The 26,400-nt window shown below is 38.6% G+C and overlaps 1 protein-coding gene across 1 annotated transcript in view; it reads left to right on the top strand.

Annotated features, from left to right (window-relative positions):
- Nucleotides 1-26,400, top strand: part of ADCY1 (adenylate cyclase 1) — a 164,847-nt gene that overhangs the window by 82,351 nt on the left and 56,096 nt on the right. The window contains exons 4-5 of the mRNA XM_008920697.3: nt 10,890-11,001; nt 23,108-23,235. Of these exons, the coding sequence (XP_008918945.1) occupies nt 10,890-11,001; nt 23,108-23,235 (240 nt within the window). The remainder of the gene's footprint in view (nt 1-10,889; nt 11,002-23,107; nt 23,236-26,400) is intronic.

Below are 26,400 nucleotides of genomic sequence, written 5' to 3'. Positions count from 1 at the left end.
TTCATTCCGGAAGTTTTGTGACTATGCAGATCAGAAGGATGCAAGGCAACTCCCAGCAGGTGCCACCCTGACACCAGTGTGGACAACAGCACTACAGAATCCCTCTGGGAAGAGCTGCTGGTGGTCAATGCCAACAATATATGTGTGCTTTACTTTTTCAAGGAGACAAAAACAACTTTTTTTTCGTCTGGGTAGTGGCAGTTCAGTGCTATCCCAGGCAAACCTAAGAGATCATTCATATATTCTCGTGACTTGTCCTTTTCATATCAAGCATTCTGTAAAGCTCTGCTATTAAAAGAATCCAACAAAAAGCCCTTCTATAATTCTAAATTCCAGGATTTTTTAACCATTAAAGTTACACAATGGAAAATAGAAAATTATCTGCACTTTTACTTTTCCTGTTGCGATGTTTTCTTTTTCTCCCAGCAAATATCTGGAAGTGTCAGAGCATTATTCTTCAGAAAAGATAGCCTGAAGGAGGTAGGCATGCAATTATTAAACTACATGATTTTTCCATTCCTTATCTGTTAAAAAAGCCAAAACAATAAAACTCCCAACAGCAAAAAAATACCTTCATAAGTAAAAAAAGCATCTGTTTCAGTCTTCTAAATAGGTGCCTGAAAAAAAAAGCCAAGGTGTATTTAATCACAAGATCTTCCATGTGAAAAATAAGACATTCATACAGCTACCTTCTTTACCTCCTCCCAGAAAAACAAAGGTAGATGTGTTACAATAGAAATACATATAACTTTTTAAGAAGTGAATGATGGACTGGGAAAAAATACTAGCACATTTCAGAAAACCATGGCAACAACCCTGGTTTATCAATTAATTGGTGAATATTTTACCAACTACCCAAATAGTTGTTGAATGACTGCCTGCAACTGACTGTGACTCAGGAAGGGAAAGAAAACACACCTCTCCATGCTGAAGACAGAGTGCTCAGTGTTGTGTCATGCTTTGATGAGCTCTTCCCAGATCTGTAGTACATCTGCTACCTTGTGAAGTTTCTGAACAGAATTCCTGCGCGGTAAGAAATAAGTACATGGTTTTAAACGGAGGCAAGCAACTTAATGAAAATACAATATGCAAAACAAGGCATACAAATACACATTCAATAGTATTATAGCATTAACTCAGTGAGGACACTAAATTCAACCACCAGGAAAGTAAAATAATCACAACTAATGTAATAACCGTGGCTTACCAGAAGGAAATAGTCCATGTACAGTCGAGGACCCATTTCAACACAGTACAGGTGTTATTTTACAGGGGTAATCCCAGCCAAGGACACTATGAACTATATTGGGGAACTAGATGTCAAGTTACATGTAAAGACTACCCAACAGACCAGCTCTTCTGTGGTGCTAAAGAGTATGGTTTGTGACATGAAAGAAATGGCTCTTTTCTAAGACTAAGTTGAGTAATGTAAGATTAATATTTCCTTCTCTTATTCCTTGTTTCCTTAATCCTACAGGGCTAAGGAATTTACAGATTACATATGTACTTACTGTGGCTACTGTAAATACTTACTAGTCCTGACTGAATCTCTCCATGCAGCCATAATTCAATTAAGAAAATTTCAAGTTGAATTTCAGCTCAAATATATACCCTGTATAGAGACTTCAACAGATTTTGTCTCTTTTGAAGTGGACTTTTCCCATTCCATTAGTTTATTCATGAAACTGTTTCAACACATGGATAGATACTGGTATATTAACAGACAACTTCTTGCTTTGCTCTGTAACTCAATGTTCAAGACATAAAAAGAAAGTGAACATTGAATGGCTAATAATTTCTTGAGCCTTTGGTACAGCAGTTTCATTTAGCCTTATTTTTACAAGTGTGAAATAGAACTGGATGCTTTGTAAGAAGAGAGATTAATTTCAGGAAACACACTGCCTGATTCAAAGCTACCAATAAAAAGATTCCCTGGGGCATTTTAGAAGTTCTTGTAACCCAGTCTGAAGCCAGAACACAATCTGCAGCTATATATATGCAAATATTTCTGGTCTGTCCTGTATTTTAGAAACCATCAGAACTTAAATAAATTTTGAATTTAACATACCCATTTTAATGTTTTAAAAAGCTGTGATAATGATGTCTATGAACAGATTTTTGTATATAATCTTTCTGAGCCTGTGATTCCATAGTGAACTAGTTTTCATAATGATTATTATGTAAAAACATACCCTCCCTTTATGTTTAGTTTTAACAGCCTGCTTTAAATTTTTGAGCATGTTTTTCTTCAATATTTCAGTGAGTCATAGATAAAATTATTAATTAACTTTCCTTACATTTAACCTTTGAGGAAAAAAAGTCCTACAGGTTCCTTTCTGAGGCACTGTGTGATATTAAAATACCATTCTTACTATAAGTTGTACTCTAATTAAACAAATGACCCAAATGGAAATGAAAAATAGGGCACACAACCATTCCTTATTTTGCAGACTGCTCATTTAGACAAGTGCTCCATTGAAAACAGCAGGACTAATCAAGTGCACAAAACACATGAATGAGCGCTGTTAAAAGTGAACATTTACCACCTACAAGCTCTCAAATCTCTTGTGTGACTTGGCAGGATTTCTCCTTCTGAACACCCCATAGAGTGACATAGAAAAGGGTTGTTCTGTCAATACTAACAGTTGGGAAGCGGTTTAAATCTCTTAAACCAAGCCATAGGCTTTCCAGGCTCGGTTCTATCAGGTGCAGCCACTTCCTGCCATGCTGCAGGAGGGCTGCAGTCACCAGGCAGGTGCTGGCTATGCTGCCTGCAGGGATTATGGAGGGAGTAAATAGGAATACAGAAGGTCCTGAAGCAATGACTCTGGGCTTGTCAACACAGAAATGCTCCGGATTGTCAAGGACTATGAGATAATAATGTATGCCTGTGCTGAACCAGCTTGGCTCTTTGTGACAGAGGAGAGAAATGGCTGCTTGTAATGCTTCCTTTCCTGAACTTGCTCGCTGCAGTGCTGCTTTGCTTTTGTTCAGAATTTGTATACCAGAAGCAGTTAGAAATAGCTGTTGGCATATCAAACCAAATACTCACCTCAAGGTAACTTTAAAAATATGTTGTTAGGAAACCTCCATTAAAAAATTAGAATCATGGAACCATAGAATGGTTTGAGTTGGAAGGAAACATTAAAGATCGGCTAGTCCAGTCCCTGTGTTAGGGTGAGGTTCATCTTTCCCAAGTTTGCTCAAAACCCTGACCAACCTGAGCCTGAATATTTCCAAAAATGGGGTATCCACAGCTTCTCTGGGAAACCTGTTCCACACTCATAGTAAGGAATTTCTTCCTTGCATCTAATCTCAGTCTACCTGTTTTAGTTTTAAACCATTCCCCCTTGCCCTATCAATGCAGACCCAGGTAAAAAGTCCCTCTTTGGCTCTCTCATACACCCTTTTTAGGTGCTGGAAGGGTGTTATAAGGTGTCCTTGGAGCCTTCTGTTCTCTAGGCTGAACATTCACAACACTCTAACAGGTCCGTGTCTTTCCTGTGCTGAAAACCCCAGAGCTGGACACAGTACTACAGGTGGGCTCTCATGAGAGGGGCAGAATCACCTCCCTCTACCTGCTGGCCACACTTCATTTTATAGGATACATTTGGCATTTTGGGCTGCAGGTATACAGAGATGACTCATGTACAATATTTCATCCACCAGTACCTTCAAGCCCTCCTTTGCGGTGCCAGTCTCAATCTACTAATCCCTCCATCTGTATCCGTGTTTGGGATTGCCCCAACCCAGGTGCAGGACCTTGCATATGGCCTTGTTGAACTTAACAGGGTTCACACAGGCCCGCCTCTCTAGCCTGCCAAGGTTCCTCTAATTGATTATTTTCCCCCCAGGATACAATTAGAATATTGACATGCTGTTGCAATTTATGATCCCAATAACTGTGAGGCATTGGATCAGTTATTAGTAGTATTTTAATTATTGGGTTGGAACCAATTAGTGTGTGTGTATGTGGGGGGCAGGGCGAGGCCAGCAGCCTCACCGTAGTCTCAAAACTCACACAGCTAGGCTGCAGCAAGGACCTCAAATAGAAAAGCTGTCAATCAGAAAGGGCAGCCTGGGAGCCCGCCCACACCATGCCTCCTAGAGCCTCTGATTGGTTACACCACCCCTCATTCCCACCTGGGAGGCACTGAGTGGGCAGATAACCAGATGTCCAGCTTGGGAGGCGTGGCCACAGTAGCCAAAGCGCATAAATACAGGAGCACAGGGCTTTGTGTGGCTTTTGCCTCTGAGCCCTTGCTATTGCATGTGTGGAACTGGATCTCCATAGGATTCTTTGGTGGTAGCTACTTACTCCTGTTTCTTCTGTAAATTGCTTTCTTTTTTTACTCTTTCTTTCTTCACTCTTTTCTTACTTAATATTTTGGGTAACTTAAAACCAGTGGGTTTGATTCTGCTAAGTTTTGTGGGTTGGCATGTGCTGGGTTGGTGCTTTGTGGAATGCTCTAACTTGGTTGTTTGTCACCCCTTTTAAACCTACATCAAAACCATTATTTTCTTCCTAAAATTAAAAGTGTCTCCTGGGAAAATGTGTGGAGTGTTCTTCTCTTTAGGTTATGTCAAGAACCAAAGTCTCTGCAAAAGTTCGGTGGGCAGAATCTTGGAGTCTTAAATATAAAAGTAATACTCCCAGTATAGCTTGAGGCTTTGGGACTGGGGTCTTACAATAACTTGTCTGTCTAAAAGCCAAAGTGATTTTTACCAGATTAGCCAAACTTTCTGTTTCTGTGAACTTACTGGTAAAGTCCTGGTATGATTGGTAAAGCAGGGTTTTGGTTACTCAGACCATGGGATTTGCTTTGCCAAATCTGGTTTACTGGGGGTTGATGGGGTCCATCTGACAAAGAAGGGAAACACTATCTTTGGTCAGGGAGTTGCCAGACTAGTTAAGGGGCCTTTAAACTAAATTTGTGGGGGAAAGGTACCTATCCATCCCAATCCTGCCAGTCAGATGCCAACACCTGTAATGGATGCCCAGAACAGTGCAAAGGCATTCCAGATATTCCAGGGCCCAGCTCAGGTAGTTAAACACAAACACATGTAGGATAGGGAACAAATAAGAAGAACTAGGGATGTGGGTATGGTATCATTGGCATCATGGAGACGTGGTGGGATGGTTCCTATGACTAGAGCATTGGAATGGGGGTTTTTAGGCTTTTTAGGAAAGACAGGCTAGAGACACAAGGACAGGGTGTGTAGCTATGTATGTCAGTGACCTGCTGGAGAGTGTGGAACTCTGATGAGGAGCCAGCTGAGAGCTTGTGGGTAAAGAAGAAGGGGAGGGCAGGGGGTGTTATAGTGGGGGTCTGCTATAGGCCACCTCATCAGGAGGATGGTGCAGATGAAGCCTTCTCTAGGCAGATAGGAGCAGCCTCGTGCTCTCAAGCCCTAGTCCTCATGGGGGATTTCCTGATATCTGTTGGAGGGACAACACAGCAAGACACAAGCAATCCTGGAGGTTCTTCCAAGTGTGTCAATGGTGACTACCTTACACAAGAAGAGGTGCCATACTGACCTTGTGCTCACCAGAAGGGAAATGTGGTCACCAGGTGGTAAATGTGGTCACTCAGCCAAGGCTGCCTTGGAGCACTACAGGTTGGGGGAGTTTGAGATCCTCAGAGCAGTGAGGAGAGCACACAGCAAGCTCTCAGTCCTGGACTTCAAGAGAGCAGACTTTGGCCTCTTTAAGGATCTATTTCGTAGAGTACCATGGGCTAGAGCCCTAGAAGGCAGAGGACCCCAAGAATACTGGATAAATTTGAAGAATCACCTCCTCCAAGCTCAGGAGCATTGCATCCCAACAAGGAAGAAATTGGGCAAAAATGTTAGGAGACCTCTGCGGATAGATAAGGAGCTGCTGAGCAAGCTCAGTGAAAAAAGAAACTTCAGGAAGTGGAAATGAGGACAGGTAGCCTGGGAGGAATTGTTTGGGAAGTTAGGGACAAGGTTAAGGAAACAAAGACCCAGTTAGAATTGAGTCTGGCCAGGGATACTAAGGATAACAGGAAGGGCTCCTATAGGTATGTTGTAAGCAAAAGAAGGGCTAGGGATAATGTGGGCCCTCTCCAGAAGGAAATGGGAAACCTGGCTGCCCTGGACAAAAAGTAGGCTGAGTTTCTCAACTACTTTTATGCTTCATTCCTCAATGGCAAGTGCTCCAGCCATGCCATCCAAGTCAGGAAAGAAAATGAAGGGACTAGGAAAATGAAGACTCTAAGCCCACTGTAAGAGGGTTCAAGACCATCTAAGGAACATCAATGTGCACAAGTCTATGGGACCCAATGAGATTCATCTACAGGTCCTGAGGGAGCTGGCAGAAAAAGTTACTAATCCATTATCCATAATTTTTGAAAAATTGTGGCAGTCAGGTGAAGTCCCTAGTGAATGGAAAAAGGGAAATATAACCCTCATTTTTAAAAAGAGGAAAACCAGAGACCTGGGAATCTACAGACCATTCAGTCTTGCCTCTATGCCTTGGAAGATCATGGAGCAGATTCTCCTGGAAACTATGCTAAGGCACATGAAAAACAAAGAGATGATTAGTAGCAGCCAACATGGCTTTACAAAGTGGAAATCAATCCTGACAAATTTTATGACCTTCTGTGATGGGGCTACAGCACTGGTGGATGGGACAGAGCAACAGATGTCATCTACCTGGACTTATGCAAAACATTTGACACTGTCTCCAAATTGGAGACATGGATTTGATGGATGGGCCACTCAGTGGACAATGAACTGACTGGATGCCTGCATGCAAAGAGTTGTGGTCATGGGCTCATTGTCCACGTGGAAACCTGTGACGAGTGGTATCCATAAGGGGTCACTACTGGGGCTGATACTGCTCAACATCTTTATCGGTGACATTGACAATGGGATCAAATGCACCCTCAGCAAATTTGATGACCGCACCAAGGTGTGTGGTACAATCAACACACCTTGGAGGGAAGGGATGCCATCCAGAGGGACCCTGACAGGCTTGAGAGGTGGGTTGATGTAAACCACATGAAGTTCAACAAAGCAAAGTGCAAGGTTCTACACCTGGGTCATGGCAATCCCAGGTACACCTGCAGGTTGGATGGAGAATTGATTGAGAGCAGTCCTGCAGAGAGACTTGGGGATAGTGGTTGATGAAAAACTCAGCATGAGCTGGCAGCATTCGCTTGTAGCCCAGAAAGCCAACCACATCTTGGGCTGCATCAAAAGGAGCATAGCCAGAAGGTAGAGGGAAGTGATCCTCCTCTACGCTCTGCCCTCATGACACCCCATCTGAAATAGTGCAAAGTGTTCTGGTACCCACCCCCCCCCCAAAATTAGAAGGGCATGGAACTGTTGGAGCAAGTCCAGCAAAGGACCATGAAGTTGATAAGAGGACTGGAGCACTTTCCCTAGGAAGACAGGCTAAGAAAGTTGGGGCTGTCCTGAAGAAGATTGTGTGAAGACCTCATAGCAGTCTTCAGTATCTGAAGGAGGCCTACTAGGAAGCCAAGAAGGGACTCTTCATTAGGAACTCCAGTGATAGGACAAGGAGGGATGAGTACAAATTGAAAGAGGGAGAAATTAAGGTAGATATTAGGAAGAAATTTTTTACTGAGGGTGGTGAGACAATGGAAGAGATTGCCCAGGGAGGTTGTGGATGCTCTGATCATATCAGTGTTTGAAGCCAAGTTGGATAAGGCCTTGAGCAACCCAGTCTAGTGAGAGGTGTCCCTGCCCTTGGCAAGGAGACTAAATGATCTTAAAAGTCCATTCCAACCCCTTAACATTCTATGATTCTTTGAGATTCTGTGACTGAAAACTACAGGACAAAAGCTGAATATTTCAAAGACCATGGGATTGCAGAGGTCTTGGTATAGCACACAGGCAAAGACAATGTTAGCTTATGTTCCCCTTGCTTAGTTGTGGGATGGAGGAATAGAAGCATTTCTGAGCCCCCGGGCAATGCGACAACACCAGACTCAGCACTGTAATAGCTACTTAGCCTTCCTAACTGACACATTCACATTGCCTGTTGTGAAGAGCAGTGCTTGAATCATGTGCAAGCTGTGTTGTTGAGGAAACAGAAGCAACTTTTGTCCTTTGTTTTCACTTTCCACTTTCGTTTCTCTTCGTTCTTTATTAGTTTCAGTTTAATTGAGATTTGAGTTTTTTTTTTTGGTTTTTCACCAGTGTCCCAGTGGCATTGTTAATTCTGTGGAATTAAATTACTTAATTCTGTGGAATTAAAGCAAGGTGAGCCATATCCCTGAATGGTCATTAAGAGAACCAATTGTTAATTGGTAGCTTTTCACTTCTTTTTTCTATCTATGCTAACATTTACCTTTTTTAAAAATAAAAATTACTTGACAATCCTTTTGTATACCATACCATTATGAGGAATCTTTCCTGCATACATAAAGTAGCTGTAGTTTACTCTAGATTAATCATTTCTGAGGATGTGAACTTCCGTGGCAATTACCGATTAAGTTACTGTGAGGCAAGACTACTTTTCCCTTGGATGAGGGCATCTACAGGAGTGATTAATGTGTTTTAACACTGATGTCACTACTGTAGTTGCTTTGTCTTAACTTTTCTAAGTATATTAGACATGGCCTAAATTTAAGGTCTTAGTATTTTTGTGTGACTAATATATTCAAATCAAAGGAAAGGGAATTTCAGTGCCAATGTGGGAACTTAGACTTCAAATATATTTGAGTGTATTTGAAAATATTGTTTGGCTCTGGAAACACTTGAGGTACGTCACTGGAATTCTGTCACTCTATGTCTTATAATTTCTTTCTTTAGTACCATTATGAATTTCATGGCTGTAACAAGAAATCAAATCTCTTTTCTGTTCTCACTCCCTGTGTCTGATTTTGCCACCTCCTGATAAAGGCCTTCTGTGTCCTTTACATTCCAAAAAACTGAGCAGAACATAACAGGGGTGAAAAAGTTTATTACATCATAAGGGTGATTTGACTTCATGTCACAGTTCAAGGTGCTTTTAGATGTTATACAATAAAGAGTAAGTGTGGGCACTGCCTCACAATACTGGTAGTCCAAGCAGTAAGAGAAGAGGCAACAGATGGACACAGATGGGTAAAGAAGTGCAAGAGATAACGCTGGTCAGTTAACTAGCTAAAATAAAATGAAGCAGCTGTTGAGTTTCAGTGCTAATTTTCAGAATATCAGAGTGCTAATTTTCAGAGCCTTGTGTGTGTGAGAGGGTGTGAGACAATGGATTAATAATTTTTAGCTTGGACCGACTCAAGTGTGTGTGCGTTTGGCAGGGCGGGAAGGGACAGGTTGAATTTTGTGGAAGTGAGGTAATGCCCTATCCCACAGCCCCAGCCTCTGTGAGTCTCCTGGGGCAGCCCTGAAGCAGCTGTCAGTCCCTGGACACTGAGAGCGCTGCCCACACCACACCTTGGAGCCCCTGACTCAGTCCAGGATTGGCTGGCAATCAGAAGTCCCAGCTGGGGGCAGGTTGTTTGGCCACAACACGGCCAAAGCAAATGAAAGCAGCAACATGTACTCTCTGTGCTTGTTCAAACCCTGCCACCTGGACAGGTGGAAGCTGGACTCTCACAGGACTCTGGTGGTAGCTATAATAAGCAATAATACTCTCTTTTTCTTTACTTCTTCTTCTCCTAATCTCCTTTCTTAATATTTTGGGTAACTTGGGACTGAATGGGCTGGATTTTCTTAAGCTGTATGGGTTAGCATGTGCTAAGTCAATGCTTTGTGGAATGCTTTCTTTTGGTTGAATGTTACCCTTTAAAGTTTTGCCAAGTTAAATTAAATTATAGAAGCAAGGTCTGAGTCAGGAGTGCCTTTTTTGTAACTTACTAGGAGAGTTGAGACTTGTCTATGGAGAATGGAAAACAGTAGACTTATTAGGCCTACTTTTCTAATATTGTTGTTTTATCTAAAGAGTGAAGGTTTGCTGAGTGAAGGGGAGTACATAATGCTTAATTCAACTTACAGTTTGTAAGTTAAGTTTTACACTATGTCAAGTGTATACCAAGGTCATGCATTGTGGGACTGTTTATTAACATTTACGTAAATTGTTTGACATTTCTAGTCTGGGTGTTGGAGATAAATGCAGTGTGATCCCACAGTTGGCATTGTACCTCTGCCAACAGAAGGAGGAATCTAGAGAATTGAAAGAATCATGGCACCATACTCTCTCAAGCTTCTGGATTACACAAGAATTTTTATTCTCTCAATCACACTGGTACCCGTGCTTCTTTCAGCTATCTCCCTTGATCAACACTGATGGGTAGGGATTGTTAAAGCAGATTAAGCTGTTGGACGTTAAAACCTTGCTAACGCTGATAGAAAGCTGGACATTTACATGAGCCAGTCAGCACAGTACAGAGAATACTGGCTTGACACTGGCTTCTCACAGGGAGCTACTGTAGGATCACATCATGGAGATACTGCACACAAGACTCCTGTCTTTCAGTACTTAGTAAACCTCATACAAGGTTTATCTGTTTGGCTGTGGAACTCTAGCCATGCAAAACTGTCTTTGAAACCAATCGAGCTGAGGAGATCCCAGCTGCAAAGAGGAGAAACTGTTCAGTGTGCTCCTGGAGTGCTCACTGGGGAGCTTACAAGTGAGGTGCTTTGCAGTATCTACACCAAATGGATATGTAGGCATTGAAAGTGCCTGAGGGTTCTCTACAACAGTTGATAGCACCAGACTAATGCCTGAATGTCTGAATCTTTGCTATTTTTGTTCCAGCTAGCACTTTATTGGTAGCATTTCAGGGGTTATTGGAGTTTGTGCTGAGGGTCACATTCTTGCTATAGAAGAGTATAATGAGAATGTGAAGATGTCTTCTGTACTGATTTTTCTGTACTGTCTTTTTCCTTCTTTACAGCATTTTGTTTGCAGACATTGTGGGGTTTACTAGTTTGGCATCACAGTGTACTGCCCAAGAACTGGTGAAGCTGCTGAATGAGCTTTTTGGAAAATTTGATGAGTTAGCTACAGTAAGTACAAATTCTTATTTCAATTTAATGTATATTTCCTTCTGAAAAATGATGCATGAGTTACATATGTTAGAAATCTGTAGCAGACTGATTTAGCCCTGTGTGTCACGAATTTCTAAAGCTTCCACTTTTTTATTAATGTTCTGGAAAGAAAACAGTCTATTTTAATTGTTTAGGAAAGAAATGTGCTATTTTTAAATATACTTTTCTTTCCCCTCCATGCAGTCCATCAGTGTTCTTTATTAATTTTGTTTACACCAAAATAGAGAAAATATTTCAATATTTACATTTCTATCCTTCTTGGATAAAAGCCCAGAATAATGGAAAATATGAATATTGGCAGTTTGGCATAAAACTACTTTCTCTGATAGTAGGAAGCTAGAGAGTAAAATTTGTTCTTCACAGAGAGCACTTCTTGCCACAGAAATGACAGTAGCTTTTCAGAGACTATTGTAGGCAAAATGGGATCCATATCATAACTGATGCTTATGTTTTGGTTGCTGCACTTACATTGTGCTAGATTCCCCAAGGAAGAGAAAATGAGAGAAATTTTCCTTGCCTATAACTCAAAGCAGCCTAATTTGACAAGAACAATTTGACAAAAAATGAAAGGAATAGATGTGCCAGAAAGTCACACATCTTGTTTCAAATTACATTTAACAAGATGCTGAAAATGTGCTTTCCCCTTGAAAAAAGCAGAACTTCATCAAATCTATCTTATCTGCTAGCCATGTCCATAGAGCCTTCATTGCTGAGAAGTGTCACTTCCACATAAATTATGCTCCTCCACTATCTAGCTATTTTGTCTTCAGACTCTGTGCAGCAGCCTAGAGAACATATTTCTTTAGGCCCTCAACATAAGCAGCATCCACATTTTTTCAGTCCAAACTCACTTCTCCTTGATGCAGTCTTCCACAGGAGAGATCTAAAGCATATGGACATTTTACATCCATATCTTACTCTCGATAAACACCTCCCAATACCCCAAGGAGGAAGAAATCTTCTGCTCCACAAGATGCCAGTGTTGAGGAAGAACTATTCTTACTTAAATGGATTATCATTTGATTGAGTGCTATGTCCTGATGTGCACTAAGTGTTCAAGTCATAACAGAAAGAAACTGTGTGTTGCCTTTTCCCAGGTTAAGTAGAAGATTAACTTAGATGCTGAGTAGAGATGCAATGGAAGTATAGGGTTTTTTGATATGAATTTATACATACTCATAAGCCTTTGTGTAATCATTTGATTACTGGAACTACTGGCAGTGTCTCATAGAGACCACGGGTCCCTAGCCCAGAGTGCTTCATAGATGGATACTGTAGAAGCAAAATGGACTTCCATGTGGATAGTCATTGGTAAGAGCTTAAATGGCTTAAGAAGTTCAGATAGGCTCCTTACTTTAATTTCATTTTAATTTCATAAGTGAATTTCATCCTTCAAATGTCAACCAGACATCTAACAGGCTCTTTTAAAACTTATAATGCTGTCATTCATGGAGTCTTCATAGACATGAAACACATGGCAGTGTAATAACATGGAAGTACTGTGACACAACACTAGATTTCATATGTGCACACGGAAATGCATAAACCTATGGCATGTGCAGCATGGCACTGAAGCCAGGGATATGGCTACCCTACCATGCTTGCTTCCTTAGCAGTGGCCATGTGCTACCAGCTAGAGGCATCACTGACACCTGAAGGCAGGGTACCAGGCAGATGCCAGCTTTTGGTGTGAGGTCAATTGTTGGTCAGGGAAGAAGCAGTTCAGAGTTAGCAGAGGAGCTAAAAAACCTTAGATTATCTGTTCAGCCTCCAAGGATTCTTTTTCCAAATTTTGAAATAGATCCCATGGTTTCTTTCAGCTGTGTGAGGAAGATTTGCTATTTAGTTGTACTTCTGGCTCAGATTGTGCTGTATTGAGGTGTGATTAAGGAGAGAATGTACAAGTTTTCCTTAGTGCCTTGTGATGTGATTAAGGGAGACTTGTAATTGTGTCTCCTGCAGTCAGAGAAATGTGCTGAGAAGTGCAATTTTTCAGAAGGTTTCTGATCTCCTGGTTAAAGCAGCTTCTAGATATTCATTATTAGGTCAAAACAGAGGACTGGACTGATTTTTATAACTATGCTGTACTTTAGTATTCAGGATGATTAAGGAGGAAACTGTAGGGACTTTAAAGAGAAGTGTAACAGTGATAGATATGCTCACTGTGGCTACTAAAGTGTGATCTGTGAGTGTGCAGGCTGTGTGGTGCTGTTTCTTGGGAAGCAATGTCAACTGGAAGGGGCAGTTTCTGACAACCTTTGTTAAAACAATTGCCCTGTCTTAAAAATGTAATGCTTAAAAAGAATCCCTGTCACCACTGTGGGAAGTGTAATAAGTGTAAGGCAGCATATATTGGCTGGGAGCTTTGTTAAGAGTCTTGGCACATTGATATGTTGTAGGAATAGTGAGTCTTTGCTTTTTGACAGTATAGTTCTGCTAAAGTTTGTCCTTCTGACATTTAGAAGCTGGTTTATGCTTTATATCATTAGTTATTTCTCTCTTTCTATATGTTGTCTTTTTGGGGTTTTTTTGGTCGGGCATATAGTTTTCCTGTCTTTGAAATGCCGCATCTTTTATTTTTAAGTCACAACAGCGTCAAATATAGTTACAGCTCATGAAAGGGAGTTCTGAAGGCAAACCGTAGATTTCAATGTATTGTTATTCAATTCCTTTGAAAGCATCCTTGTGCATTCTGTAAATAGAGAGGGGAAAAAAACTCCTGATCTTACTCCCTACTAGAACTGATATGTACTTTTATCATGTCCTTTCACTTCATTCACCTCAAGAGAAAATGTTTTTTAAACACTTATCTTGCATAGTACATTTTACCTTGTAAATCACTGAGTCTTTGAACTGTGCTAGAGAAGAGATGGTCAGAACACAGTACTTAAAATCACACAATTATAGAATATCTTGAGTTGGAAGGGACCCATAAGGATCATCAAGTCAAAACCCCTGCTCCTTGCAGTATTACCTAAAACTAAACCATACAACTAATAGCATTGTCCATATGGTCCCTGAAAATGATGGCATGGTTTCTGTTTTCACAATAGCACAGTTTGGTTTCTTAAAGAAACAATCTTAGATAATCATGTTTTATATAGGATTTTGTGGTCTCCTCAATAACTTTTGAGTCCTAGGGCCAACTTCACGCACTTTGAAGAAAGGAATGTGAGTCTCAAAAATATAAAGCTCAACAAAAATGAATGTCAATACTAGTATCCTTGCAGGAGTGCAACTTCATCCTAGTCAGACATTAGAGAATCCACGTGAGGAGACACTGTTATGAATGCCTTGGGATTCATTTGTATGTCTGGTTACTGAAGTCTTGTGATGTCTTTAGGCACCCTGATATGAGCATTTTAGATAAGTCTGTCCATGCAACGGTTCCCTTGAGACTGTGGGACTGTACATAACAACAGCAAGCTACCTTCCTGAACAAACACAGTGGGTGAAGTTTCTGGTAAGGCCCATGACTAGTTCAAATAGAAAGAACTATTTTGTATTGATTTCTATTGGATTTTGTATGCTGTTCAGGCTTAGTTTACTTACTTCTGGCAGTTACTTTGAAGTTTTTTTGTTTCTTCCCACTAAACAAGGGTAGCTTTGTGAAATCTCAGATTTTGTCCTGCTGATAGTCATTCTGTATTACATATTATCAATAAATGCTTCAAGTAACTGATCTTTGCATGAGGTCTTCAGGTGCCTTGCAATCAACCTTTGATACTATAGCTCGCTTTCAGTTTGTCATTCTTTAGCTTGTAAGAGTGACACATTTTAATCAGATATAATCATTTGCATTATGCTGGTTTTATGTTCCCAGGGAATTTCTGGACAGATGACACTTAGACTGAGTGCCTTGTTAATTTAATGCGCTGCATATGTCACTGCATTTTCTCTTTATGCTTTAACCGTGGATTTACTGTGAACAAGGGAGATTCTCAGGGCTGCAGTTACGCAAGTAACGTCACATAGAACTGCACATGCCCCTGCTTGGGAACTGTCATGGTCGAAGCTCTACTATGTTGCGATACAGTTTAGACACGCCCAAAATATTTTACTTGTAATAAATTATCTTAATAGAAAAGAGGAGGCATTTATTCAGCACTCTGTGTTGTAATCAAATAGGTTTGATTTTTAGACATATTTTTTATTTTATTTAATTGCTCTTTTCTGTGTTAGATTCTTCTCATTTACATCCTGCATCTAGTCTACATGGAGAATTAATTATTTGTGTTTACACATTCAGTTATTTCCCTTTCAACTTCCATGTTACTGCATCTTGGACTTCTAAGACTTTTAATTTACGAGTAGACAAGGATAAATGAATTTCAGGCGCTTTTCAAAAGATATCACTAGAAGAGGATATTGATATTCTGAATGAAAGATCTTACTTTGTGTCACTTTTGGCATCTCATCTGTTAGGTGGACTGACACACACCACTTCCTTGTTCTTTCCATTTACAGTTATGTATACCTTGAGGTTTTGTCAGTATTTGTAGGTTGAGTTTATTTTTATTTTTTTTTCCATTTTAATTTAGTATCCTTCCCTGATTGCCTTCTTAGCATTTAACAATTTTTACTTTACATATTTCAGTGTTACTGAAGTGGCCTTTTGTCCCTCTTCAGGCTTAAAGATACTGAACTAAAAAACATCGTTTCTGAGAGCCTTAGGCAAAGAGTCAGTAAGTGATATTTTTAGTCATCTTGTGTGTTTTTTAACTGTGTCAAGAACAGTCAGTTCTTTGCTGAGCCTTGAACTAGCTTTTCCGCAAAGCAGTCACTCTAAGAAATTGCTTCTATTGCATCTATAGAATGCTTTTAATTTTTATTAAGATAATTATGATGTATATTTAAAATATAAAATGAACAAAGTTTTGTGGGCTGGCTTAGATGGGAAAGTTAGTCCTGGAAAGCATAGGTATAAACATACAGTGTGTAACCCTTCTTTGTGGAAATTGGTGTACACTTGCGTGGGAGATATATATAAAGGCTAATTTTAAGGAGAGTCAGCAGAGACACAGGATTACACTGAGGCAGATCATTGACATAAGCTTGTATCCAGTTCTAAACAGCCATCTGGAGAGCTCTCTTAGAGAGACCTAAGGAAGTAAACTTTTTTAAATTAAAGTGGTCTTAATGAACAGACCTGTGACTCTATAGGATCATGAACTAATGATGTATGCATGGTGTGAAGCTAAAAAGTGTCTGGGGGATAGTTTTCCAGGGAGAAAATTAACATCACACGCTTCAAGTATTGTAGGAACATATAAATGGGCAAGTAGCACAGAGATTAGATCTTGCCTATTATACGGTATGTTTTAGGTAAGAGGATACTGTGCTTGGTATGCTAATTCTTTGTCACAATTTGTGTCATAATTTGTATGCTTGTGGTAAATTACCAAATTCTTCCTGAGTTTGTATGCTGCAAATCTGAGGTTTGCATCTTTGTATATGACTGTATTGGATTATTCCAATCAGCTTCAGTTGCTTGAAGTGTGGGCATTGTACTGAAACTGATTATTTTGACTATGTAGTTAGCATAGAGAAAGATATTTCTGGAATCTGGAAAACTAACCATTTCTTGAAATTTAGAGCTCAATTTTTCAGTAGTTTATAATGTATTTGCTTTAGGCTTGGTTCTCTTGGGATATATCTCTTCATAAAAAGACAGAATCTAAAAGGATACTTAATAAAAGCTAGGAAGGAGACAATCATGCATGTCGGTCATGATGATCATGTAAAATATTCTTGGTAAAATCCTTTTTCATTTCTAAGTAAATTAATATATATGACTGTTTCATATGTGTCTCATTCTCCAGGACTAAAAACATTTAACATTCTAGTTTTGTAAAATTACCCTCCATATGGAGGAATTTATTGTGAGAGTGGGAATGCACAGAAAAGTTAGGCCGAGAAACCAGTAGGTTATTGCAGGTCAGCATATAAAATTGCCAATAAAATTGAGGGAAAGCATTTGAAACAAAATGTTGTCCTTTTTATAGCTATCCTGAATATTTCTGCATTTGTTTATGAATTACATGGCTCCCATGATGGTAGGTAATTTGTGATGATTTCACAAATGCATTACTAAATTACAAGCTTATGTATGCTCATCTGAAGATAGCCTACTTCCCTCAATCAGAGCTTATCAAGTCATTTTCTGTGGCACCTCCTGTACTGTAACCAAATTTGTTTTCCTTTCCTATTTTCTGCTGCTCTGCAGAAGCTCTTCTTGTTAAGTCTATACAAACTCTTACTGTAGTAAGTATGTCTCCATTACTCTGCTAAATTGAACTATGGAGTATTGCATTTAGCTCATTCTCAAGGTTCTTTATGCTGGGACTAGCAGATGTGCAAGAACTAATGTAAGTTGATAAAGCTACTATTTGCAGGATTTATTCCATTAAAAGGTTATGAAAATAGTTGTTTCAATTTTTAAACCCACAGTTCAAAACCTGGGTAAAAAAATGGTAAAATGTGTTTGTAGTAATTGACAGGGTTCAGTGAAATTTTCTAATGGGCTGGACAATTTTCATAAGTGTATTAGCAGTATTGGCACACTGCAATGTAATTGAGCTGGTGGTAATTTCCATGTCGCTTCATTATACTTAGAAGTTGATTACAAAGCTTATCCAAGGTGGCTTCAATAATCTCTCACATGTTGTGGCCCACATCCAACATAGTTACTAAAATAGATTTGGATACTACGTGTAGAAACCATATTGGTAAATCTTTTTCGTTTTACTGAAAAAAACCCTCCAATTTGATAAGGGAAATTATTGTTTGTCATTAATGAAAGTTGCAGACGGTATGAATAAACTCTGCATTCAGCTCTGGGGCCCCCAGCACAAGAGAGATCTGGACCTGTTAGCATGGGTCCAGAAGAGAGTAACAAAAATGATCAGAGGGCTGGAAAATCTCTCCTGTGAAAAAAGACTGAGAGGGTTGCTATTCAGCCTGGAGAAGTGAAGGGTCCAGGGATATCTCATTGCGGCCTTTCAATATGTAAAAGGGGGCTTATAAAGACTTTATCAGCATCTCTAGGACAAAGGGACAAAAAGAGTTTAATCTGAAAGAGTACATTTAGATGGTATATAAGGAGGAAACTCTTTATGATTAGAGTGGTGAGACACTGGCACAGGTTGCCCAGGGAAGCTGTGGATGCCTCATCTGTTGAAGTGTTCAAGACCAGGTTGCATGGGGCTCTGAGCAACCTGGTTTAGTGGAAGGTGTCACTGTCCATGACAGCTGGAACTAGAAGATCTTTAAAGATTCAGTGATTCTATGATTTTCATTGAATTGGTTTTTAGAAGTTAGCCTAAGTAGGCTCACTTTTCATTGTCATAGAAAGAGGGTCCTTTGAAAGGGACCCTGAAAGTAGAGCTTTAATGAGCATTTTGCATGTCAATCTAAACCCATGTTTTCATCTTTTTCTGCACTTAACTGTATCTTTTGAGAATACTGCTACAGTTTAAAAGACTTTCACTTGGTTGTCCTTTCCATGGAATTATTTTAGTTTTGTTTTTTTTACTAAAGCTCTTTGATGCACAGAACAGTTACAGAGCTGAAGGGAAAAAATAGAAAGGTTTTCTTAATGTTTTGTTTAATTTTATAAGGAAATTAAGTAAAAAAGTGTAAATCTCAAAAATTTAAAGTGTTCTCTTAAAAAGAATCTCTCCTTGCCATCATGCAGTGAGCTTAATAACTTGGTATGGTATTGCTCAGTTACGCTGTACAGCCTTCCAGCTAACACCACCCAATTCATTGCCTTTTCTTCTATGACCCTGAAGGAGGTGATTTGTCCTTCACCATTTCTTTAGCAGTGGAATACTGTACTTTGTCCTTCCAAAGGCACTTGGATTAGTGACCATACCTTTGCATAAAGGAAGGAGTAGTAATGCCAGGAAAAGGTTTTACCACCCATATATCTTCTACTGGTCTGTATTCAAATGTTTTGAAAGAGGGGGCTCAAAACTGGTGTCTGGCCCATGTCTGTGAGGCTGAGCCACCTTGGTTAGTATATCAGTACTCCAGAGAATGAATAAAAAAATTTGCACTTATGCCATATGTTTATATATGCAAGAGGGTGTAAGTAAATTTGTGGAACTGTGTGTCTACATGTTGTACGTGCAAACATGCACGTATGTATGGATGGATTGATATATTTATACAGTATGATGGTCAAAATATAGGTTTTTATGGTTCTGCTCCAATCTAATGAAAACTATAACAAAATTGAATAGATACATAATTTCGTATTCAGAGGATGTAGCAAAAAATATGATTCTTTCTGTAAGTGTCTTTTACATCTCTATACACATCTGTAGTATATGACAACTTTCTATAGTGACTCAAAGCTTTCTAATCCAACTTTCCATTGAGATTAATGGCACTTTGGGATAAAGTGCTATAAATGTTAAATTTTGCTGCATATGCTATATACAGAGAAAATAAGTTGCAGTGGTAACAGTGGCGAATCCTATCTTGTCCTCTCTCAAGACTTCTTTGGAAGCGGAATGAAGTTCTAGGTTTGTGGAGAGATATAAGCAGCAATGCAATTCATTATTCTTTTACATCTTTGGGAAGTTTTAGAGGAACTTTGCATTTTTTCCCCCAATAGTAATTTCACACAGTAATAACAAAGAAAGGACTGTTACTGTGATGTGGTTAGCCTGGATTATTGAATTGTGGCTTGAGTTCCTGAGGAAAAGAGGAACAGCTTGTATAAACGAGTGTAGTTCCCCTGAAACACATAATGCCGTGCCAACTAATATTTCATACAATCTCTCTCTTCTAGAGAACATCTTGACTGTATGCTTATGCTTATGTGTTTTGCTGGGAGAATCTGACAGCTTCTTTGCTATTTCTTTGAGACAACCTATATATATATATATACACATATATATATAAAACCTTTTTACAAACTGTAAAACCTTTGCCCTTTTTATTAAAAAATAACCGTATCCTGAGTATACAAAACAACATTTGACTTCTATGGTACAAGAATGTAGAGTAATGGTCTGAATTCTCAATATTTCAGTCTAAGTTGACAGACTTCATTCTTTCTGCAAAATGCATTAAATAAAGAACTGCAACAACAGTAAAACCCCAGTTGTTTGAAACAGAAGCCACCCTCCTTTGTTCTACCTAGCAGATGGATAGAATGAACTGCTTTACAAAGTGCTTGTCTGAAAGTATAAAGAAAGCTCTTAGCAACTTTGAAGTATCCTCCACTTTCCAAGCTGGGCTTCTGCTACACACTGGCAAATCCTATGACTGAAGTAGTGCTGGAGGGATTTCTCCAGATCCACTTGGAAACGTCTTAGTAAGGCACCGCAGGTGGGCAAGCTGCCTGGCTAACACAATGCTAGCAATCTCTAGTACTTTCTAGCATGTGCATAAAAACAAATTATCAGTTGTTTCTATACAGACATTGCTTCTATCAATTGTAACTAGAATTTGTAACTAAATACTTAAATTCTACACCGTCACAAATGTGAAAAATATTGACGAGTCAGGAGCATCTTTGGAAGTTGCTGAGGGAGCAAAATGACAGAGAAGGAGTTTGTTTTATTAATTTGCTTATCAATCCTTAAAAAGATTGCTTTTACAAAGCTGTACTGTGACTCCTTCCTGGAAGTCTCCCTTACATGTCAAGAAAAAAAAAAAGAAAACAAACAATTTTTCTAGAGATTACTGTATATTAACTGACTATTAAAAATCAGGACAGTGAGGATAACATCTGATAAGGAACAAGCAGAGTAGTTGTTTAACCATATGTCTTCCATCAAGATAAATATCTTTCAAGAAAATACTGTAGCAATTATTTTCTTTTATTTCTCTCCTGCACAAATAATAAATTGACTTGGAAAAGTGGTAATGGATTAAGCTCTGTTTTGTTTTTTTTTTTCTTAAACTGCCTACCAGGCTTTTACCAAGTTGTTAGAAATGAGCCATGTGGGAGATAGACACCATTAGGAGAAATCACTGATTGATTAACACGTATGTATTGTTCACCCCAGGTTACTGAAATGGTTTTTATGAATAGCTTTCCTATGGGTCAAATAGACATTACCGGGCCACAAATCATACATACCAAATGTGAAGATGAAAAGGGCCTTATAGAGGATTTTAAAGTGTGGGCCAAAATTGAATTTATTTTGGAAAGCAGGCTTCAGCTTTAACTACTGAGTACCCTCTACTGATTTAAGATTTGCCCCCCCCAAAAAAAGGCTTATTTTGACAGTATAAATTAGTGCTATCTAGTGAAAAACTTTTTAGTTTCTATTAAAAAACATAGTGATTTCTGTCCAAAAAACTTTAATTAGAAGGACTATTCTAATTGTGTCAAGATAGATTTTGAGATCTGCGTATTACTTTGTGTGCATCAATAATTATTTTACTTACATAATACCATTCAGCCAAGGATCTCAAAAAAATCTGTGAAAAATTGGTGAAGCACTTTTTAACTGTAGGCTGTGGAAATACTCTTAAGGCCCTGGTGATAATCCTTTTAAAATATGCTTGTATTCATTGAAATATGTATTAGCAATGATAATTAGGGTTATATTTAAAATCCTACTGTACAGCAGAAGAAATGTTAAGTAGTCACTATTGGAAAAGCCTTTTCTACTATTTAAGCATACCCATAAAGACAGCTCTCTTCTTTGATTTGAGATCTGAATTTGTTGCCTAATTTATAAAAAGAAGTAGACAAACCAATTGTCCCAAACAGTGGTAGCATGACTTCTTCCATGTGTAAACAGAGGTAATTCACATTATATAGTATTTGTTCAATACTCCGTACCATTACAACAAAGAGAGATGTGAATGCCTGCTGCTGGAAGAGTGTGTAATCAGAGAGGAAAAGAATACTGTAGGCATAACCATTGCTTCTGAGCTGGAGTATGGATAATGATGTGGAGAGTGTGGTTAACTCAGAAAGGCTTTAATTATTGTAGGCAGGAAACCAGATGAGAATATGTGCCTGTATGAGAAACTGAACAAGTATAATTCTATGATTAGGTATTTTTTTTCCAGAAATTTTAAATTCCGTTATCACCACCACTCTTTTTTTTCCCCTTTCTATGTTACTGAAGTCAAGCCTGTATAGAACACTGCTGGGGAAGGCATCAAATTTCTTTTGATCCCCTTCCATCATATTCATTATAGTTAATTTTGCATGGTGCTTACTGGCATAGTCCCACTAAGTGGGATTTATTTAATAAGTTTATTTACTTTTCTGTGCCGAAGTCTAAATGGGTAGAAGTTACTAGTTACAAAAGAAATCATCTCTTCGTGTCTCCTCATAATTTATTAGTTAAAGGTACTGCTTTCTTAAAGGCATTTTGTTATGTGCTCTCTGTTTAGAAATGAACTTTCTGCTCAGACTGATGTGGCAATCATCACATGTCATGATTGGTTTTTTAAAATGGGAGAGATTTAGCCAGATATCTTTGGCTGTAGAAATTAAATTTCATGCAAACATGAGATAAATTTAATGGTAATGCAAAGTGACTGTAGCTTCTGATCTGCAAGTCTGTCATACTAATCATAGTGTATTGTAAATTGTGATTTATGAATAGGTACTGTACAAATGTGTGTACCTTTACAGATAAATACATAATCTTTCCTGTTAAATTTGAACTGAATTTGAAACAAAAGCCTCCCAGAGTGCAAACATTTCAGTAGTGGTTTGGTTTCTGTCCTTTGGTTCGGGTTCATAGAGAAATGAATTCTCATTGCAAATCTTGAATTCATACTGACCCAGCATGTGGGCAAGGCAATAATATTCGTTCGGAACTATGGTTTTAAGCAGTGTTAACCCCCATGTGTGTTGAACAATGCAGGGATGATGATGTCCAGTATATATGCGTCTATTTATAAATAAATAAACAATATGTATATGTCAGCTGTTGGGTACAGGGAACCCAGATTTCATGAACTGCCAATTACTTCATTTGACCACAATGATTGCATAGTATTAGAGAAGATATTACCCTGTTAATATTGGAATATTTATATGAACAGTAAAACTTTTCCCATTCTGTTTTTATGAAAGGAAAATCATTGCAGAAGAATAAAAATCCTAGGGGACTGTTACTACTGTGTATCAGGATTGACCCAGCCCAAAACAGATCATGCCCATTGCTGTGTTGAAATGGGACTGGATATGATTGACACCATCACGTAAGTACCATGCATGGTGAATCCAGACAGGAGTGCAGCAACAACTTCTATGTGGCGTTCAGGAAGTGTGTTATTAGAAAAACAGCAGTTTCTGCTAGCGCTGCCCACCTGGCAATTCACACTGTTGCATTCAGGTCACAGGATACTGATTTTAGGGAGGGTCATTCTAGACATTGATTTTCCACTCCATTTAATGACTGTAAGGAGTAAATGCAAAAGGATGAGTATGTAGAGGCACATACACATACTGATCAGGTGGCAGAAAGATACTGGGAAATAACAAAATATGCCTATTTCTAATTGCCACAAAGAAAGGAGTAAAATTTCTTGTTTTGCAGTGATAAACATAGCTGATTTTGCGCACCAGTATGTAAACTCGAAACCAGTCCTGACGTATGCTTGTTGTATATGTGTTTGTAGTCTCAAAAACTTAGCTTACTGATATCTCCTTTTTGTATGTTGTGTTTAAACCTTTCATTTATTCTGCTTTTCAGAAATATAACGTGAAATTCACTTTGCTGCTCAGAAGACTTTTTTTATGGTTGAGAGCTCTGCATTGATCATTTTTTTGCCAAGGCAAAAAATATGAATGTTAGAGAACTGTGAATAAGCTTTTAGTGAGAGCTGGATATCTATTTCATTGCACAGGAGGGAACGGATACAGATGGAAATTTTCTTCACTGCTGTATTGCTCTGTGTTTGTGGGCATTTGTGTGTATGTGCTTTATAGGGAGGCTATAGGAGGGAGTGCACATCTGTATTAATTTCTGTGTATAATTAAATACTGTTCAGCACAGTGCTACTATGTTAGAAATGAGCTCGTACAGGTGTTTCCCATCAGGAGCCTTAGCTTGTTCTGCACTGGAAAGTGTTTGACCACTGCTGAAATTAGCCAGGTATTCTTGCTCTCTTTTGTCATCTGGACTGCTGGGAATGTGGAATTGGCTCAAGGTTCTTCTTCCCCTCACTTAATCCCTGAGCTTATCCTTTGTACACAGAAAGGATCTGCCTTCTCTGTGAAGGTGAACAGAACATAGTGTAATCTCAATTTAAAAAAAAAAAATAAATAAATAATGAAAAAATAAAATAAGCAGTCATAAAACTTATGAATTCAAATTATGCAATTTTTATTTGGGACATTTTATCTTCTTTCTTAAACTTTTGTGGATTCATTGATGTTTCTTTGTAGAGGGCTTGAAAGCCTACAAAAAAGGAAGAAGTACTTAAAGCAATCAAAGGCTATTTCTCATTTCTAGCTCAATCCATGTGTTTCTATTATAATATCAAGAAGACTACCAGCTGGTATCCAACTCTGGATGAAAGGGGGAAGTTAAAAAAAAAAAGTGACTTTGCATCTCATGGGACTGATAAACAAAAGCTAATAATCAAACCAATAGAAAATAAAATGTTGCTTTCCTACTTCAGTCAGAAGCTCCTCACTTGTCCTTTTCATTTGGTAAACATATTATAAAAATACCTCTCAGTGTGAAGAGTTGCGTAAATGAATCCATATTCTCCCTCATTCAATGAAAGTTCATCATGTTTGTAAACATTGTAAAATTGGTAAAATACTTTGTAATCTATGAATCTATAATTTATGGTAGTCTATGATGCTATAAAATCCCAAAAGAATATGTGTATTCTTTCAGTAGTATATGGATACTTATATGACTTTCAGAAGCATTATAAGATACGTACCACCAAGATGTAGGTTTTTTCTGTGAAATCAAAAAATAGAAACTTCTGGTTCCTGGTTCATGGTTCTGTGATTGGACTGAGTTGAATGTTATAATGTGTTTATTTAAATTGATACATTCCATTCACTTCATATGCTGTATAACTGTTATTAAAGTATCCCGCAATATAGTGCTGTGAGTATCATCTGAGAACATAATTTCCGAAGTATTAAAAAAACCATAAAATTGTCACAATTTATCTGCCGTCTTCAAAGTGTGTTTTTCAAGGGCACAGTTAAGGTCAGACCAGAATCATTATGGGACAACCTTCTTTTTTCTTAAAAACCCAATAAAACAGATAGTACTACCTTCTCTTTCAATTCCAAAAGAATTTCTTCTGCCCATTGTGTCAGTGCCTCAGTACAGGCCAGGTGTTTTTTCCATTTTAGAGTCACTTAAACCACCAAGGCAGTAAGCAGAGTTACATGTTTCATACCACCAATGTTGCTTTCACTATATGAGTTTCAACTGTCAGGTTTTTGTCAGTAACTTATACATTAGAGCCTCTAATATGTCAGGTATTGGTCTAACATGGCAGATGTTGTCCTAACCTTGGCTATGGACAGTGTGCTAGGCCAAGCACTCTCTTCACCTTATTTAAATTGATTGCCACATTTGAAGGTTCCAGTCTTATGTGCTACCATGTTTTACCTTCTGAATAGATATATTTGATAGCTGATTGCTTTGCCCACCTAATCAAGCTCTTCCCTCTCTCTCTCCTCCAAAAACTGTCTAGAATTTTTGTTTAAGCTAGTGTTATGGGGACAGATTTCCACATTCTTAATTATAGTTTATCTTTCCTTACAGAGCACTTCATCAATGAATATAAATTATATTAAACAATTCTTCAGTTCAGTGCAGAAATTCCTCTTAGGAGATGAAACATGATGAAATGAGGGAGTAATTCAAATGCATTCAATAACACCACAGGAAAAAAACTGATCTGTGATGTTTCCAGTTGGAAATAAGGAGAGAATCTGGGTGAACAGGATATAAATACTAGATTTTGGACTGGGTCAAAATACTGGGGTTAACATTCATGAACTTCTCAAAACTTTAATGGGATCCAGTAATCATTCCTATTGTCACGTAGGAATGTGACAATTTCTTTTCATGCTAGTTCTTCCCTTGATGTCTTACTAGGTTGCACCTCTAGCTGCATCACTGGCTATGTGTACAGTAGCACTTGCATGGCATGATAGGAGCATATCTGTAGAACACAGCAGCTGCTACTGACTGCTTTAGTTTAACCTACATGTATTACAGTGGAGAGAAGAGGGAGTATTCCTTTAGAATAAGTCTCATCTGCCTTCTGATTGAACATTTCTGCTGCATGTGGCCTTTGAAGAGGTCTGAAAGAAAGTGTCTGTGAACCCTTGCTTCTTGAGAACTCCCAGTGGAGTTTATCAGCTTTTCTCTGTGTCATATA

Source organism: Manacus vitellinus, unplaced genomic scaffold (genome assembly GCF_001715985.3).
Source record: "Manacus vitellinus isolate BGI_N305 unplaced genomic scaffold, ASM171598v3 scaffold_55_pilon, whole genome shotgun sequence".
NCBI lineage: Eukaryota > Metazoa > Chordata > Aves > Passeriformes > Pipridae > Manacus > Manacus vitellinus.
Note: the sequence above shows the minus strand (reverse complement) of the source record. Positions and strands in the feature narration are given on the sequence as shown.